The 18,328-nt window shown below is 46.8% G+C and overlaps 1 protein-coding gene across 4 annotated transcripts in view; it reads right to left on the bottom strand.

The window, feature by feature from the left end:
• ZSWIM8 (zinc finger SWIM-type containing 8) overlaps positions 1–18,328 on the bottom strand; it is a 2,297,361-nt gene that overhangs the window by 487,336 nt on the left and 1,791,697 nt on the right. For all 4 annotated transcript variants that reach the window (XM_085603517.1, XM_085603518.1, XM_085603514.1 and 1 more), the window contains one exon: positions 9,057–9,280. In XM_085603517.1, coding sequence (XP_085459643.1) covers positions 9,057–9,280 — 224 coding nt within the window. The remainder of the gene's footprint in view (positions 1–9,056; positions 9,281–18,328) is intronic.

Genomic DNA, 18,328 nt, shown 5'->3' with positions numbered 1-18,328 from the left:
ATTGATGTTGCTAAACAAATTATGTATGATTGAAAAGCTTACGCATCTTATGAAGATGACAATCCTTAATTGGACACAATTACAAACTATGTTTTGATCATCGTGGCAAATGGAATATCCATCACTATAAAGCATATCCATCACCATATAGCAAACAGGAACACTGAGCAACATCATACACGGACAGCATACATTCATTCAAAGAAATGCCTTTACATGTTTACAGTGGTTCCAGGCATGATTCAGTAGCTTATTTTATTTACAGGAACATAAGGTTTTGCCTGCTGCTCTTGTTACAAAGCATGAAGTTATTTATCTTCACTTATTCAATCAATCAATCAGGGGAATTGTAAGCGTGCTACTCACCCGTGAGGGTCTCAAGGCGCTGGGGGCGGGGTGGGTCTGGATGGGGGGGGGGGGGGGGGGGTGAGCAGCTCCGTTCAGTTGAAGAGCCAGGTCTTGAGTGTCTTCCTGAAGATGCACAGGGAGGGAGTGCATCTGATATTGAGCAGGAGCTCGTTCCAGGTCTTGGCAGCGATGTAGGAGACGGTTCTTCTACCTGTTCTGACTCTGCGAATGCACGGGATTTCGGCGAGGGTGAGGTCGGCGGATCGGAGGTTTCTCTTGGGTGCGTGGAGGGAGATTCACTCGTTGAGATATTGGGGTCCGGTGTTGTGGATGGATTTGTAGGCGTGGGTATCATGAAAGTGACTCTCTTCTCAGCAGGGAGCCAGTGGAGGTTCCGTAGGTGTTGGGTGGTGCGCTCGTGTCGAGGAATGTCAAGGATGAGTCTGGCTGCGGTGTTGTGTATGGTCTGGAGCTTGCGGATCAGAGACTTGTTGATCCCGGCATAGAGGGCGTTTCCGTAGTCCAGTCTGCTTTTGATGAGCGCGTGGGCGACAGCCTACCTTGATTCATGGGGAATACACTTGAAGGTCTTTCGGAGGATTTGGAGGGTGATGAAGCAGCTGGAGGCGACGGTGTTGACCTGTTGGGTCATGGAGAGGGAGGAGTCTAGTACGATGCCGAGGTTTCTGGCGTGGTTTGTGGGTGTGCTGCCGAGGGCTGTAGGCCACCGGGTGTTGTCCCATGCCGAGGGGGCAGGGTCCGAGGACGAGGACTTCTGTCTTCTCCGAGTTAAGTTTCAGGCAGTTTCTGCTCATCCAGGATGCACCAACCTTCATTCCTTCCTGGAAGTTGAGTCTGGTGGTGATTGGGTCCTTGGTGAGGGAGAGGATGAGCTGGGTGTCGTCGTCGTAAGATGCTATGCTGAGTCCGTGCTGTCTGACGATGGCGGCGAGGGGGGCCATGTAGATGTTGAAGACTTATTCAGTCTTACATAACATCTGTTTAGATATTTTGTAATCTATTTAATTTGACAGTTATGTGGGAAACAAGATTTTGGCAAATTTAAAGGGCAGACAGTTTTTCCTGCTTGAATGCACCAAGTGATCGGCACTGCTCCGATCTCGGCTCTGAGCCCGCCAGCAGAAATCTGACCTTACCTTGCCTGGCTGGTTTCCTCTAGCGGGGGCGGCGTGCTTCTCGCACTGTTTCCTGAACGTGTCCATTGAGCTATTGAGACCCACCCCTGTGGGACAACTGGTCACACCATCTGGTCTGCTTTCCCGCTGCAGCCGCAGAGTATGCGGTGATAATTACAGAATAACAAGCCCCAGGGGGGTCTACGACATCGCGGCAGGAAAAAGAGATAGCGATTGCAGAGAGCCGCTTATCTTTTGAACCGCTATCGTCCAAAAGATCTACCTGGGCACCATGGCCATAGCCCGTACCCCTGACCATTCTGCCACAAATGCTATTATGGCCACCAACATCGATGAGGCGAGTGGCCCTATATCCACCTCAACCGGGCCTTCGGAGGAACAGGCAAAATCGCCTGTTGATGTAAACGAGTCTGTTACCAGTGTGCCTCAACGAACCTCTGCTAGGTCGGTGTCCATAATTAAAAATAAAATCAATCAAGCTATCCCTGATCCTGCAGTAAAGAGGGGAGGGGGCCCACAGAGACCAAAAACTGCAAAAACCCCCAAGGATCAATCAAAATGGAGGCTGTGCCATATCGGACAAACCCAATGCTACAGAAACTGCAGCCCCTAGTGGTGCGGACTTGAACTTTGATTCTTTAGGTGGTGCTTGCCTTAAAGCTAATGAGGAAATGTGGAGAAGACTCTAAAAACGATTGACTACACTATTAACTCCCATCACCTACAGATTGATCCGCATTGAGGAACGCTTCAATAATTTTGAATCTCAGGCCTAGACTGATTTTTCTGTCCTTGAGGGCCTTCTTGTCCACTCAGCCAACTGCAGCATCTATATCTAGTAAACTGGGTAACACCATCCCAGCCCAGGCCTCAGCTAATTCTAAGCCCTCCAGTTTACAAGTAATGAACCCAATTGCTTCTAGGACGTTTATCGATGCAGCCGCCGCTTCACACAAAAGATCAGTTCCACCGATTGGGAACCATACTGATACAGGGAATATGTCCAGCGAATTTGCCCAATCTTTCATGAGCACTCCGGGGGAAGAAAGTGCGGTAGCAGCGCCTGCAATAAATAATGCGCCAAAGGTTAATACCCCCAAAAACTGTGCCTCAGTAAGACAAGCTAGTTCATCACAAGGACTACTCGGACGTGGAGGTCTAGAATATAATGCACTCCTTACTGATTCTCGGCCCTTACACCTTCCTCCAGCAGCTGCTCCTCTGGTGGTTGTTCTGAGGAATGTCCCAGCTTTGCGGGAAGGACAGATTGAAACCACTGAACAACTACTACTTAAAGCCCTGCATTGGTTTAATACTCAATTGAAGGGTGTTGGGTTCTGGGAGGAGGGCATTATTAATTACATGATTATGGCCAGACGTTCATCGTGGATTGGTCCCTACAGGAAGGAAGGGAATAGTGATTGTGTAGTTGTAAATTTCAACAATGAACATGTAACCAGATTTCTGTTGGACAATTTGGGCAGTAATTATGGGAGACATTCTGACAAAATATCTGTTTTACCATTAGGGTTCTTTTATAAACCCCACTTCATCACCGACATGAGTTGTCCAAGGGTGGTGAGACAACCCTGGGTACCTCTTAGATCAGTACAAAGATCAACCGAGGTCCCATTGCCCAATAGATTTGCCCCATTATCCGATCTAGATTTATGTGATTGACTACACCACCTATCCCTATACTGGCAGAGAATCCTGATAGTCGACGAATTTCTTCATTGGCTCCCAAAGTAGGAATGGAACAAACGGTGGCTAAGCAACATGCGAGCACGGAGATTCCATCATCTCCTGTAAACCATGAGGGTTCTTTCCCCTCCTCAATCTCCTTCCTATCATGGAACATTGCCGGCCTATCCTCCAAAATTATGTCATCTGATTGGTCAAACTACATTGAAGGGTATGACTTTATTAACTTTCAGGAGACATGGTCTGCGAATATGATTTATTGCCCAGGCTATCTGGCTTTTGGTAAAGCGGCAATTGTAATACGTAAAGGGAGACCTAGTTGGGGGTTGATTACCTGGGTCAGGCAACAGTCATCTTTTCAAATAGAAGTGCTTCCAATCGATAGCCCAGATATTCTTGCCATCAAGTTTCGATCAGAGTGTGAGACAGACTTTATATTACTTAATGTGTACGCGAGAGGGATTGCGGGTGGGAAAGCATCAGCAACTATCTCCCACCTGGACACATTCATAAATGATTTAGAAGGTCTAAACGTATTGGTGATAGCAGGTGATCTAAACTGCACATTTGAGCCTCTCGGTCTCGATGACCATAGCCTTAGTGTGGAGGAGGACTCGAACTGGGGGATACCATCTTTATCGCTGCCGCCAATTAACAAATGGACTGAGGCGGCCTTACAACTAAAAAGTTTATCTCTCGGGAGGGATCTCAGGGCAGTTAATGGGAGATCGCCCTCAGATATGGAAGGCACCAATACTTTTAGTAACGGGATAAGAAGTAGTAGAATAGATTATTTTCTCATTAGTTTAAAGCTGTGGTCAAGACTTGTGGACATGATGGTCCAGCACAGACCAGAGAGTGATCACGACCCTTTATTATTAACCTTAGTAAGGACGGGATCGGATCCCTCTAGGGATTGCTCAGAAATAGCAACAGGAGAAGTAATCATGTCACAAGATTGTCGACGGCTGAAATGGGCAGTGGTATCAGAAGATGAAAGTACCCTAAACCAGATTAAGCTAACCATTGAAGAAACACTAATATCTCTTTCCTCCCTAGATACCCATGCTGACTACCTCTCCGGCCTCATGAAGGTACATGAGGACCTTTTTGCAAAATTGAAGTCCTTTTTTACTAAAAATAGGAGAGCCCCATGACATATAATAAAAAAATCAGCCAAATGTTATGATGATGCATGTGGGTCGGCATTTAGGCATCTCTCACAAGCAATCAAGATGGGAGTCTCACAAGAGGTCAAAAAAGCAAGGGTAAACTATAAAAAAAAAAAAAACAATATTGGGCTAAGAAGAATTTTGACGAAAGAAGATGGAAAGAATTAACTAATGCTAGCAATGGGAAGAATTGGACTAAATTTTGGCAATTAGTCAAATGGGGCAGCGGAGAAATAGGGCCCATACCAGTCAATGTGCCACCTGAACTCTGGGTATCGCATTTTCAGGCCCAATTTGTCTCCCCGCCAAGCACCTTAACAGAATACCCTGAGTTTATCCCTGAAGTTGTTTTAACATTTGCTACAGGGGAGATAGAAAGAGTCCTGGATGGTGTCCCAGCAGGAAGGGCCCCGGCCCGGATTGTATCCCGGCTGACATATACAAACAAGACAGGAAGAACTGGATTAAATATATCCATATCATCATAAATGCCTTGGCCAGAGGTGCCCCAAATACCCGAAACTTGGCGGGGGCCGAAATTATCTCAATATATAAAAAAGGGGCTCGCGCAAGTCCAAGCAACTATAGGCCGATAAGCCTAATTGATACCCTACAAAAAACCGTGGCTAGACTTGTTCTAGGTAGAGTTAACGAATGGGTAATTGATCAGGACGTATTATCTACCTATCAAGCGGGTTTCCGACCACACGTCAGCACCATTGACCAAGTCTTTAGATTTATGATGGTTTGCTGGAGCACTGTGACCCTAGCAGGGGGGATCCTATATGCTGCATTTGTTGATTTAAAATCAGCATTTGATCTAGTGCCTCGTCACAAGCTATGGGATTCCCTAAAGGCGGCTGGGATGTCACCAGAGCTCTTACGTTTTATCATCAAATTGTACGAGGCAAATTATGCCCAGGTAAGGTGGGGACAACAGGGCGAACTAACAGATCGGTTCCCAGTTAATTGGGGAGAGCGGCAAAGGTGTGTTCTTGCCCCTACTCTATTCTCCCTGTTTATAAATAGGGTTATCCTATATTACACCAACTTTCCAACTGATGCCCCAACTCTTGCCGGATCAAGGGTTCCGCTCTTAATGTTTGCAGACGATACTTTAATTTTGTCTAAAACACGATCTGGTCTGCAATGTGACCTTGATAGATTCACTGATTTCTGCAATGACCATGGACTTGTAATCAACGTTGACAAGACCAAGTTCATGGTGCTGCATAAACACAAAACAATAAAAGGCAGAGTAGAAATTAATAATGCATCTTTGGAACAAACTGATACCTTTACATACCTGGGAGTAACCATGACTAGGAGGATGAACTGGAAATCCCAGTTATATCTGCTAGTCCTAAGGCACAATCAGCTAGCAGGAGCCCTACTGAAAGAATATCGACTTTCATATACTAAACCGGTAAGGCCGGCAATAACAATGTATAATGGGAAAATCAGAGCATCTATAATTTACGGTGCGGAGCTTTGGGGATTTGAAAATCTATCGCCCCTAGTCCTTCCACAAAACAAGTTTCTGAGATCATTAACCGCCCTGCCCCAATCAACTCCTGTCAAGCCCCTTCTGTTAGACCTAGGTTGTATTTCATTTGACGAGGCTGCGAGTTTTAGACCCCTTGCCTACTGGAGGAGGCTATGGACGACACCAGAGTTAGCATTTTATGCCAATGCAGTAATGCACATTAGAAAAGCAGACACGCCTTCAAAAATTAAATGGTTGCAAAAGATCAAGGGCACTCTGTTTGACATGGGGCTCGGCCATCTGTGGGAAGACCCAATAGGCCGAGTATATGAGTATAAAGCATTTTACTGGGACATGATCAGTAAGAAGACAATGTCAATGATGAGTAGTAGCTCCCTAACAGGTATCTTCATGGAGCATAAGCTTGTAATGAGAACAGAGGCTTATTGGATCTTTATCACGAGAACAGGTGATAGGAAATTATATCACCAATTTAGAGTGGGCACCCTCCCGTTAAGATCTTTTACGGCAAAGTGGAACAATGTCTTAGACATCAACTGTCCCACGTGCCCATCCATGGTAGAGTCGATAGCTCATGTACTGTTTGTGTGCCCAGCATATAATGGTCCGCAACATAGGTGGCTTAAGCCGATGTGTGCTAACCTTGGCACCAGATCATGTAAGACAGCTCTGCGCATTTTGATAACAAACACTCGAGAAGACAGTCATTGCTATGGCGAAATTTCTTAGCTGGACCTCGGCATTGCGAAGAATAAATTTGGAGGCTGTTTCAGTAACCCTTTCTCGTGCTTAATCATGTATACCTGGCTATGCGGACTGCCCTCAAGACAGAATTTTAAGGAAAATGTCTCCTATATGGACATTCTCTTTAAATATAAATTTTTACTGTTTGGATATTAATTGTTAGGAAAGTTTTCGATAATGATGATATTAAATTTCGTACTAAATTGTATGATTTTAGGGCATGAAAAGGAAAATATACCCTTTATCTCTTATAACTGATATCTTCTCAGGGAACGAAATTGGTGTGTTTTTCTCTTTCATTTTTTAAATGTCCATGTGATATTTTACGACCTTTTTATGTTTGTACTGTGTCTTTTGTGATTGAAAATTATCGAATAAAGACTAACTGAACTGAACTGATTTCTTTTTTGTTCACACAACTGTCAGCATTATCCAATTTGATGCTTGGGACTGTGGAAGAAACAATACATTGTGTGCAGCGCAAGTATACCAGCTGCTTGTCAATGCTGGAATACAGAGAAAATTGACAAGTATCTATGAATATGCTTTATAACATCATCTGGCAAGGCCACTCTATTAGGATGAAATATTTTTAACACTCCAGGGGATATTTTACAGACTTGAGACGGACTCCAAGTTTCGGCAGGGCAGAGACATCCTATGCTCTAAATGTCCAAGAACCAGAGATCTACAAATGTTTATAAACTGCTTGCCCCTTGATAAGTTCCTGCCAAATGTGAGCATATTTATTTCCAGTAATCTCGGCCTAGCCATAAATGTAAACACCTCCCTGTGATTTTTGGCATGTTGCATGATGATTTGAAACTCTCCCGGAACAAAAAATATTTGCTTTTTTTTCCATTTCATTTTGCTAGCAAGACACAAAATTTGCATAATATAGATCTATAAGCCTCGCCTATGGTGTCTGAAGGCAGTCTGTGATAGTTACCTGTTGTATTTTAAGAGTCAATTAAAAAAGAAATCAGCATTCTGGGATACTTTTAATAGAGTACTGGTAGTAGACGAGTAACAAGAAAACCCTGTCACCACACCCTTTCTGGAGCAGACCTTGCATATTAATTATGCATCTGAAGTGTTGTCTGCAGTTGGGTGTCAGATATGGAGTCCAAACTTTTGGTTCTATCAGGGATCTTTCATTTGTAACATCACATCTCGGGGTTAGAGAATGACAAAATAAAAATGATTTAAAAAAATGAAGACTTCAATAGTGTGAACTGAAAAATTATTAGGGATCTCACCAAAGCCTACCCATAACAGAGGTTTGGTACCAGTTATTATTCACAATATCTCTTATCTGGATCATACCTAACATGGAACATTTATTCGAGAACATATTATCCAATACACTCAGGGCCCGATTATGAGTTTGGCAGATGGGTTACTCTATCACACAAACGTTACGGATATCCAGTCTGATATATTACGAGTTCCATTATATCCAATGAATACTAATGGAACTCATAATATGATGGACGGGATATCCGTCACGTTTGTGATGGAGTAACACGTCCGCCAAACTCATAATCAGGCCCTTATAGCAGAAGGTAGAGCACTGAGGAATCAAGTAGTCAAAGGAGGTGGCATTAAAGGTTTTGATGAACTGCATGAAGAGGTATTTTGAACACTGTATTGTACAAATATATCTGCTGCTGATGGGAATGATGGTGCCACTTGCAAGCCCATTTTACATAAAGCATTTCTTGATACTTGAATGTCTATTTCCTGCACTCAAACCAGAATAAAGCTAGGAAACACAATTTAAGATAAAAGCTTGATTTTTTAGAGCAGATTTACATTTGGGAGACTCATGCTGCAACTTATAAGGTTTAAGTAGCAAGTTCCACTGAATAATTCCCTTGCGGAAGAAGTACCGTCCAACAAGCGAGCCAGCAGGCAAGGACAGAGAATAGCTTTTGAATGAGGGTGGGATATTTTACTTTTTATACAGATTGGGGCAGTTAGAGATACTATTATGCATCAGACAGAGGAGCTTGAATTCAATTCAGTTCTCAACTCTTAGCAAATGAAGATTTCCCTATTCTTTAAAAATATGTACTTGCTTTCTCAGACCAGCAATTAAGTTCATAGTTCACAGACGCTTACAGTTTATAGATTATTATGGCCCATAAGAAAAACGTGTTAGAGTAATCAAATATTAAAAGAAGCCATATGCAAATCCATAAGGTAAAACATAATTTAAGAAAGAGAGAAATACAAATCCTCAAATGGAAATTGTTGGGTGTATAAAATGTTTTGGGATGAGGTAGGGTCTGTGGTATTCAGTATTCTTTTACTGTCACAATATGATGACATAAAACATAATGTACTGTCAAACAAAATAAACATTTACACATTTCTTAGAATAACATTAGGAACAATGTGTATGAATGATAAGTACTATACCTGCTCTTTACACTGCACTAGTGCTCTCTGTATTTCATTTGGGTTTAGTGCATGAGCATGTGGAAGGCAACTGAGTGCTAGTTCAGCTGCTGCTCGCACCATGTTAGAATCCCTGGCCCTTGAAGCCCTATCAGCCAAAGATGCTACCTCTGGAGGGGTAAGGTGTCCGTCCCAGCATTCCACTAGAATGTTCAATGCTGCACTACCAATCTCCATAGCTTGACCTGAAATAATAGAGAACAAAAGTAAAAGAGCTGAATATACTGACATAAGGATACTAGGTACAATAAAAGAGCACATGATTATAAAATATTGGGGAAACCAAGCAATCGAAATTTCAGAAGCAAAGAATGTACCAACTATTTCATCACAAAAATGGAAATTCTTTTATGGACTTTATCATTTAGGAATGAACATCTACGTGCTACAACAACAAATAATAATAAGTACAGCCACCAAAACCCAATGAGCTAGTAAGTGTTGTATTAGATGGAATAAAACACTTTGAAAAACAGATGAGTCTTTAATGTTTTCTCAAAAGATAACAGTTGTTCCCTTTGGATAACTGTGTTTTGATAGCATCTAATAGTTTTAGTGTTTCTTCAGTTTGTTTGTAAGGAGAGTTTCTACTCTCCATTGCTGTTTTACTTGTAAATTGCACAATTCTTGAGATGGGCTCTATAAAAATGTGAAATAAAAAATAAACAGATGATTCAAGTATCTCAGACCATCTGGCACGGCATGCCACAAGTTACTTATTATTACTATGAAAGGTCTTCCTCCAACCTTCTTTCCCACAGATTTATAAGTGACCATCAGAAGTTTGCAAACTAATTTCAACAGCCTGCAGGGAAAATATGGGATGAAACCTGGTCTTAATAATCCAGAGAAATGCCGAAAGAAAACTTGTGGATAAGCATGTAAAATCGTTTCAAACCAGCTTAAAACACTGCAAAAGCCTTTGTATTATTACACATTAACACACATTTTAAATCTACTGCCAGACATTGGAGACTGAAGGACGTGCTGAGGAGGGGTGGAGATGTGCTGACATCACACGCTGAAATCGCAGTACTGCCGAACGCTGGTGTGCCAAGTTTTTTGACTCCCGACCCCAGCCCTGATTTTCTTGACTGCATTTGGGGCACAGGGGTACGGCGGGGTATGGCAGATCCCGGGCCTCGGAGTTGAGCTGGACCCGAGTCGCTGGCGTTTTGGAGTGAGCGTGCAGGCAGGGGAAGGCTAGGACTTAGGGCCGCGGTCCTCTCCAGTAGGCGTGGTGCGGCTTGCTCCTACGAGGTCCTGCACGCCACAGCTGCACCATATTTTGGGCAAAGCAGTTGGACTGACGTTAAAACATTTTGAGAGGGGCGTGTGGAGTGTCTAGTGATTGTGCTCTCTTATGGTGAACTCTGCTGTTGTGTAGGGGAGGTTGCTCGTTGCTAGCTTACATCCAGCGGTACCCCGTTCTTCTGCAGTTTGCCCTTTCTCTCAGGACGGCAAACAATCTCAGCCAAATCGACTAAAGCTACTCCTAGCTACGCTTTGTGATTCACCTTCCCTATGGAGGTGACGTGTGGTGAAACATTGATACACTTGTGGGGTCTAGTGAGAACCACGGATAGCCAGTGGCTGTTTATGCTAAAGTGGAGGGGGGTACATTGGGTGATTACAGTGCTGGTAGCCCCGAGTGTGGAGGCAGCCATTCTAGCGAGATGGTGGAGCTTGTGCCCTGTGGCCCCACCTGAATACCCTCTTCTCCTCCTTTTCGTGTCTCCTGTGCTTCCCAGGGTCCCCAGTATCTCCTTTGTTCTGTATCAGGATTGGCTGGATTATAGGACAGCTAGTACCTGCTTCTATACAAGCTAATTGTTCGAGATTAGTGCCCCAATTGGGCTCCAAGTAAGAACTAGACAAAGTATCTGCCTGCATACCTCACTAATCACAACTCACAGCATAAGTTGTGGAAATAAGTAGACCTATGGAAGGGCGTGTGTGGAGGTCCAGAGGGAAAAAGCTTTAAATGGAAGTGGAAGCAGCTCTGATTGTCAGAATTTGCGGGTAGTAGAAAAAAGCACATCAAAAGAGTGGATAGATGCTGAGTGAAATACTCTGCTAGGCACAAGGGATTCGCCCCCCGGCGTCATAGGATTTGCTTCTCCTCCCGACAAAGGAGGCCACCATAGGTTGGACTGTACGAATGAAGGTGCTGGTGACACGAATACTTCTAGTTCAAATCTTCAGTCCTCCCTCATCAGTAGTGGAGGGGATCCATTTGAAAGCGCTATTATAAGTGGTGCTATGGTTGGAGGTCAGCAGGAGTAAGAGTTGGCCTTTGCCGCTAAAATGCAGTCAAGCCCCCACCGATGGTTCTCTGCCTCGGTCAGTTCGAGGTCACCTTGATAGGTCATTAGTTCCTGCAATGAATCTGAAGTTGCAAATTATTTTAGTTCTGTCAGCAAGTACTTTCTCGCCTGAGCCGGTTATGTCTGTTACTCTCGCTGGCACTTCTCCTCCAGAAGCAAAGAAGCCCAAGGCTTTGGGTTAAACACAGAAGTCAGTTAGACCGGTTGCTGGTCTACCCTCTTCCCTGAGAGATTTTGTTACAATACATTTTAAAGTTAGAAGCCCAAGCTTAAGACCTGGCCTTAAAGAAAAGGAGGAGGAGAGTAACTTGGTCAAAAGTAAAAGTAAAATTGATGTTGATGGTGAATATGAAAATGGAAATAGTACCATGAGAGTTGAGGAGCTGTGCACCTCAGGAGGGAAAGAAGGTGGTAATAGGGGGTGCAACTTCCCCTTTTATGAGTCTCCACTCTTAGATGCTTTAGTTAAAACCATATTTGTGGGAGATGTTTGCCCTTTGGATGAACGTGATGGCACTATTCTGCCAAAGAGTAAGAAGATCGATGCAGACTGTTGAGGTTCCTCGTTTGAGTGTTCTGGGCAAGATTTAGGGGGCCTTGGCTTGTCAGGTCTCTCTAATCAAGAGGAGGGGGTCCAGGCCCAGGGGAATGGGGGCTTCTGGTGCTAGACCCCATAGATCTTCATCATCTCCAATACCTACGAAGGGAGTCGGGATGGGTGCAGCTCTGAATGAAGCAGTAAGCAATCTGCAGCATGAATGTATTTCTTTTGCTGAGCGCGAGGAGCTTGAAGAATCCGCTGTTGGTCATTTGAGGGGGACTGATGAAGAGAAACAAGCCAATCATGAGTACAAACATGAGATTAACTCACTGCGCAATGCTTCTAATTTTGCCCAAGATTTGCCAATATTTAAATTTTCTGTCTCTAATCCAAGTAACTTTCCAGGGAAAGTTGAACGCTCTGGTCCTGAATAACACTTATAATGTAAGGCTTATAAAACTGCTTGAAACCATTAGTAAATCATTAAAGGATGAAGTGGAAGAGGTTCCCACAGGAGATGGGTGAAAGGGGGTATTTTTAGAACCGGTCCTTTGTCCACCCTTAAGATGAGGTACACCCCCTCCCCCCAAATGAGGTCTCAAGTGGCGGGATTTTTGTTTCAAGATGTCCCTATTTAATTCTGAGAACAGGAAGTGTTTTGGGGAAAAAAGGGTTCTATTTAGGTGTAGTGTTGCTTCTCTGTGGCTAGGGGGGAGAAAGAGATACCAGGAAAGAAGGAGTGGTAGAAATCGTAAGAGTCTGTTGAAGATACGTGCTATAGCCCCTCTTAGTCAACCTGTTGAGTCCCCACCCCTACGGGTCCCCCCAATAGGGGGAAAACCACAAAAATCGGAAGAAAATGTGTTATTGAGGGGCAAAGAAATATCTAGAGACCAATGCGTGCGAGGAATGGGAGAAGGAAAAGCAAGGGTCCCAAAACAGTGAAAAATTAGGTTGTTGTGGGTAAAAACTAAGAATATTATGACTATCTAAAAGAGACTTTTAGTTAGATTCCTTACCTTAGAATTACCCCCCAGGCATCAGACTGGATCTGGAAGAATTTTTTCTGAGCAGAACCCCTGCATGTCGGTAGGTGGCGTAGGTCTACTTCGAGTCCGTTCCTGGCGTCGTGGTCGCCAGGACAACGTCGCGGTGTCAACTTAGATGCCGCCCCTGCACGCTGACATTAGGTCTTTCTTTTTCCACGCCAGCCAGCGCAGATCTGGAGAGAGCTTGCCCCTTAGTCGCTTTTTGACTAACTTTTTTCGACTTTTTGTCTATGTCTTTTGAGTCTTTGACTCCTGGTGCATGAGGGATGTCCAGCCATCAGCACAGTTTCAAGCCTTGTGACTCCTCTCACAAGTTAATGTCCGTCACCGATCCGCGCCTCGTGTGCCTTGGTGCATGGAGCGTGACACGACCCATAGTCCTGCTCCGACTGACGGGCCCTGAACCCGGAGTCTTTGCGGGAGCAGTCCCGAAAGCTTTTGGAGGCCCGGCAGTCTGCTCTGCGCAGCTTGAGGTCCCGGTCGAGGGGAAGGTCACGGGACCGGTTGTGGAGCCATCACCACTAGTCATTGAAGTCATCGCAATCCTCAGGTAAGTCGAAGTACAAGAAGGCAGTGAAGAAGCATCGTTGCTCTTCGCCTTCTCCCCATCCGTAGGCCGACGCGACGTGGGACCCAGAGCATCGTCGTTCTCCGGCTCCTTCCACAGAGCCCGCTGGGACGGCTCAGCCCTTCCCTCCCTTTCCCGGAGCCGGAACGTCCGCTGCCCAGCTTCGTCACTTTTACGAAGCGCTGCACAGCATCTTTGGGCAGCCTGACCCTGGTGGCGCGCCTTCGGGCCCCACGGATTCGGATGGGGGCCCTGGGCCTTCAATGCTGACGGCTCCGGCCCGCATGGTCCCCAAGGATCCAGGCTAGGATCTGGATCGGTGCCGGTCGACCTCATGGTACCTTGCCCGGTGCCGATTCCAGTGGCGACGCCCCCCAACTCCAGTTGTGCCCCCAACCGGTGCCGACCCCAGCCTCACCCCGACGTGGACACGGCGCCAGAGGGTACTTTTGTACAGCTGTTCATCCCTGGCGTTCCCTACCGTCCTGAGTGGCAGCCAGAGGAGGGTGAGGAGGACTGGGAGGGGTCTACTGACCCTCTAGCAGACCAACTTGAGGAGCCGGACTGGAGAGAAGAGTTGGGTGATGCCAGTTATCTGGACACCTCCCAAGACATTGGTATGCTTTCTCCCCCTACCGTGGCTACGGAGGAGGGAGCCTCCTACGCTGTGGTATTACGTAGGGCAGCTGTCAGAACTCACATCCTGACTGAGGTCCTTCAGCCAGCAGCAGCCTCTTCGGAGCCCCTGCTGCCTTTTAATGAGGCCCTCACTGACATCCTTCTGGGCATTTGGTCCAAGCCCAGTACAGGGGCTCTTGTAGAAAGGATGATTGCCCGATTCCACCGCCCGGCTCCGGGCAACCCACTTTTCCTCTCTAAACACCCTACCCCTCAGAGCTTGGTGGTCCAAGCCTTATCCTCAAAAGACGCATTCCCTACTGCTCCCTCAGATAGGGAATCCAATAAGCTGGACCATCTTGAGAAGAAGATGTTTTCTTCCGCCAGCTTAGGACTGTGGTCCGTGAACACCGCATGTCTCTTGGGCCATTACACACACACACACGGTGTGGGATACGGTTGCGCAAGTGCTGCCGCAGTGCCTGTAGGAGGCCCGGGCCATGCTCACCCGCGTTGTTGCTGAGGGTCGAGACGCAGCAAAGTTCACCAACCGGTGTGGGCTGGATACCGCCGACTCGCTCGGTAGAATAGTTTCCACATCGGTAGCCCTGCGGCGCTATACCTGGCTGAGAACGTCTATCTTCTCTGGGGATGTCTAATCTACCCTTTTGAACATGCCCTTCGATGGCCGTCACCTGTTTGGTGACAAGGGGGACAAAGAGCTCAAGTGTTTCAAAGACTCTAGGAGTACGGCCAGATCCTTGGGCCTTGCAGCAACTTCTACCCCCATGCAGTCTGCCTTTTGCACTTCTCGTGGCTACGGAAGGGGTGCCCACCATGTTCCAACCAGAGCCAAAGGGCCACGCAAGCTACCCAGCATATGTGTGGCCGGGGACGTGGGAGTCAGCGTCGCGGGTCTGGGAGCCAGCGGGCTGGCTAGTCCACCAATGCTCCCTCTGCAGCAGCCTCCAAACCTTCCTAGTGCGACCTTTCTGGGCCAGCAATTGCCAGCGGGCGGCAGGATCCGCCATCACCTCCCTCACTGGCACAACATCATGTGAGACAGGTGGTATTTGCAGATAGTCCAAAGAGGCTACTCCCTCCCCTTCGAGACTACCCCTCCCTCCATGCCACCAACACTCCATCTCATGTCAGAGGATCATTTAGCCTTTCTTCGCCAGGAAGTTGCGGTTCACTTGGCAAAGGGAGCTATCGAACGAGTCCCTGTGCCAGTAGTAGGTCCTGGTTGCAACTCCCACTACTTCCTGGACCCAAGAAGAACAAAGGCCTGCGTCCTATCTTAGACCTCAGGGACGTCAACCGCTTACTCCGGAAGGAGAAGATCAAAATGTTAACTTTGGCTCAGGTCTTGTCTGCCCTCGACCCTGGAGACTGGATGGTAGAGTTGGACTTGCAAGACACTTATTTTCACGTCCCCATCTTGCCTGCCCATTGGCGTTACCTATGGTTCACAGTAGGCCATGTGCATTTTCAGTTTCCGTGCTCCCCTTCGGCCTTATCAGCACCCCTCGGGTGTTCACGAAAGTGGTCGCAGCTCATCTGCGCAGATATGGGGTACCAGTCTTCCCCTATCTCGACGACTGGCTGTTAAAGGCGGGCTCGCCCCAGGCTGTCGTCTCCCACCTTCAGACTACGGTGGACCTCCTGCACTCGCTGGGGTTCACAATCAACGTGCCGAAGTTGCACCTGACTCCCTCTCAGAAGCTCCTTTTCATTGGAGCAGTTCTGGATACAGTGCAGTTTCTGGCTTATCCTCCCGAGCAGCGAGTCCTGAATATTGGGGCTATGATACCGATGTTTCAGCCTCTATCCTGGATTACTGTGAGAATTACTCTAAGGCTGCTGGGTCTCATGGCATCTTGTATCCTGCTGGTGGATCATGTCAGATGGCATATGCGGGCTCTGCAGTGGGACCTGAAGTTTCAGTGGGCACAGCATCAGTTAAATCTTTCCGATGTCATCCAGATCTCGGAGGGGACTACAAGTCAGTTGCAGTGGTGGCTCACAAACCAGGATTGGGTCAAGGGCAGATCCCTCTCCCTTCCCCAACCAGAGTTCACAGAAGTGACGGATGTGTCACTCCTGGGATGGGGCAGCCACATGGGAGAGGCATAGGTCAAAGGCCTCTGGTCTCCGGCGGAGTACGGGCTCCACATCAACCTCATAGAGCTCCGGGCGATTCGTCTTGCACTGAAGGCATTCCTCCCCTCTGCCAACGGGATAGTAGTGCAGGTGTTCACAGACAACACCGCCATGTGGTACTGCAACAAACAAGGTGGGGTGGGGTCGTGGACCCTATGTCAAGAGGCTCTTCGCCTTTGGACATGGCTGGAACATCGGGGCATATCTCTGGTGGTTCAACACCTGGCAGATTACCTGAACGCCACGGCGGACGAACTCAGCCGCCAGTGCATGATGGATCATGAATGGCGTCCTCACTCGGAGGTGGTGAAGAGAGCCACCGAAGAGAATGTGCAATGTCAGCAGTTCTGCACGTTGGAGTTTCCAAGGCGGCACTCGTTCGGCGACGTTTTTTATCGCGAGTGGAATTGCGGCCTCCTGTACGCCTTTCCACCTGTCCCATTTCTGCCCAGAGTGCTGAAGAAGATCAAGCGTGACTGGGCCCAAGTCATTCTTGTGGCTCCGGACTGGGCATGAAGAGTCTGGTACCCCGAGCATGGCCATCGATCCTGCGATCAGACTGCCTCTTTGGGAGGATCTTCTGTCGCAGCAGCAGAGGACGGTCCTCCACCTGAACCTGTCCAGCTTCCACCTACTTGCGTGAAGATTGAGCAGCGACAGTTGACAGCTTCCAACCTTCCTCCCGTAGTCTGTAATGCCATCTTGGCAGCCAGGAATCTCTCCACTAAAACAATATACGCCTGTAGATGGAACACATTTGTGGCATGGTGCACAGCAAAGGCTGTGGATCCCCTTTCTGCCCCTCCCTCTCCCTCAGAGGTTCCCCTCTTCATTCTTTCTTTGGCCCAGCAGGGCTTTGCTCTGGGCACTTTTAAAGGCTATCTTTTGGCCATTTTGGTCTGTCTTTGTCTTTCTGATCAGCCTTTCTTTTCAAGTCCCCTATTTTTAACAGGTTTCAGAAGGGCATTACTCATCTCTTTCCTCCTTCTCCTTTCGTAATGCCCCAGTGGGACTTGAATCTTGTTCTCACTTATCTTATATGTGCTCCCTTTGAGCCAGGACTTAATTGTCCTCTTAGTCTCCTTACTATGATGACTGCTATCTTGCTTGCCATCACCTCTGCTTGCAGGGTGAGTGAGCTTCAGGCTTTATCTTCCAAACCTCCCTTTCTTTCGGTCCATCCGACAAAGTAGTCCGTCGTACTGGGCCCACTTTTCTGCCCAAAGTGGTTACCTCTTTCCACATAGGTCAGACCATCACATTGCCCATCTTCTTTCCCCCTCCGCACCCTTCCAAAGAGGAGGAGAGACTCCACCGTCTGGACCCAAAATGTGCACTGGTCTTCTACCTTGACCGCACTAAAGACTTCCGGGGTGGACGATCAACTCATTCTACCAGAATCACGGCAATGACTACTGCTTTGGGACAAGGAGTTCCACTAGTTGACATCTGCAAGGCAGCCACGTGGGCATCCCTGCACATGTTTACTAAGCATTACTGCCTGGACAGTCAAGTCCAGAGAAACAGCTGTTCGGCTGTTCTGTTCTCCAGGACTTCCTGGTGTGAACTTAGCTCGCAGACCCACCTCCGGGGTTGGTATTGCATGCAGGGGTATCAATTCTAAGGTAAGGAATCTATAACTATTAGTCGCTTTCAGATGAACAAGTTACTTACCTTCGGTAACAATGTATCTGTAAGAGACATATATTAGTTATAGATTCCTTACGACCCCCCATCCTCCCTGTTCTGTGAACTGACTTCTAGGAATAGGGACTCCCTTACAGGGCCCTAGTTTTGTGCAGTACACACAAATAAAAGGGGGAGAAGGACACCGCTCTACCTCATCCTCCTCAAACACGATAGAAAGCACAAAAGGAGGTAGGGCAAAAAACAGTAGCAAAAATTATTTTGTGTAGTAGTAAAGAGAGCACAAACACTTTGTTAAAAACTGCCCTCACCCACAACAA

This window comes from Triturus cristatus, chromosome 1_2 (genome assembly GCF_964204655.1).
Source record: "Triturus cristatus chromosome 1_2, aTriCri1.1, whole genome shotgun sequence".
Classification (NCBI taxonomy): Eukaryota; Metazoa; Chordata; class Amphibia; order Caudata; family Salamandridae; genus Triturus; species Triturus cristatus.
Note: the sequence above shows the minus strand (reverse complement) of the source record. Positions and strands in the feature narration are given on the sequence as shown.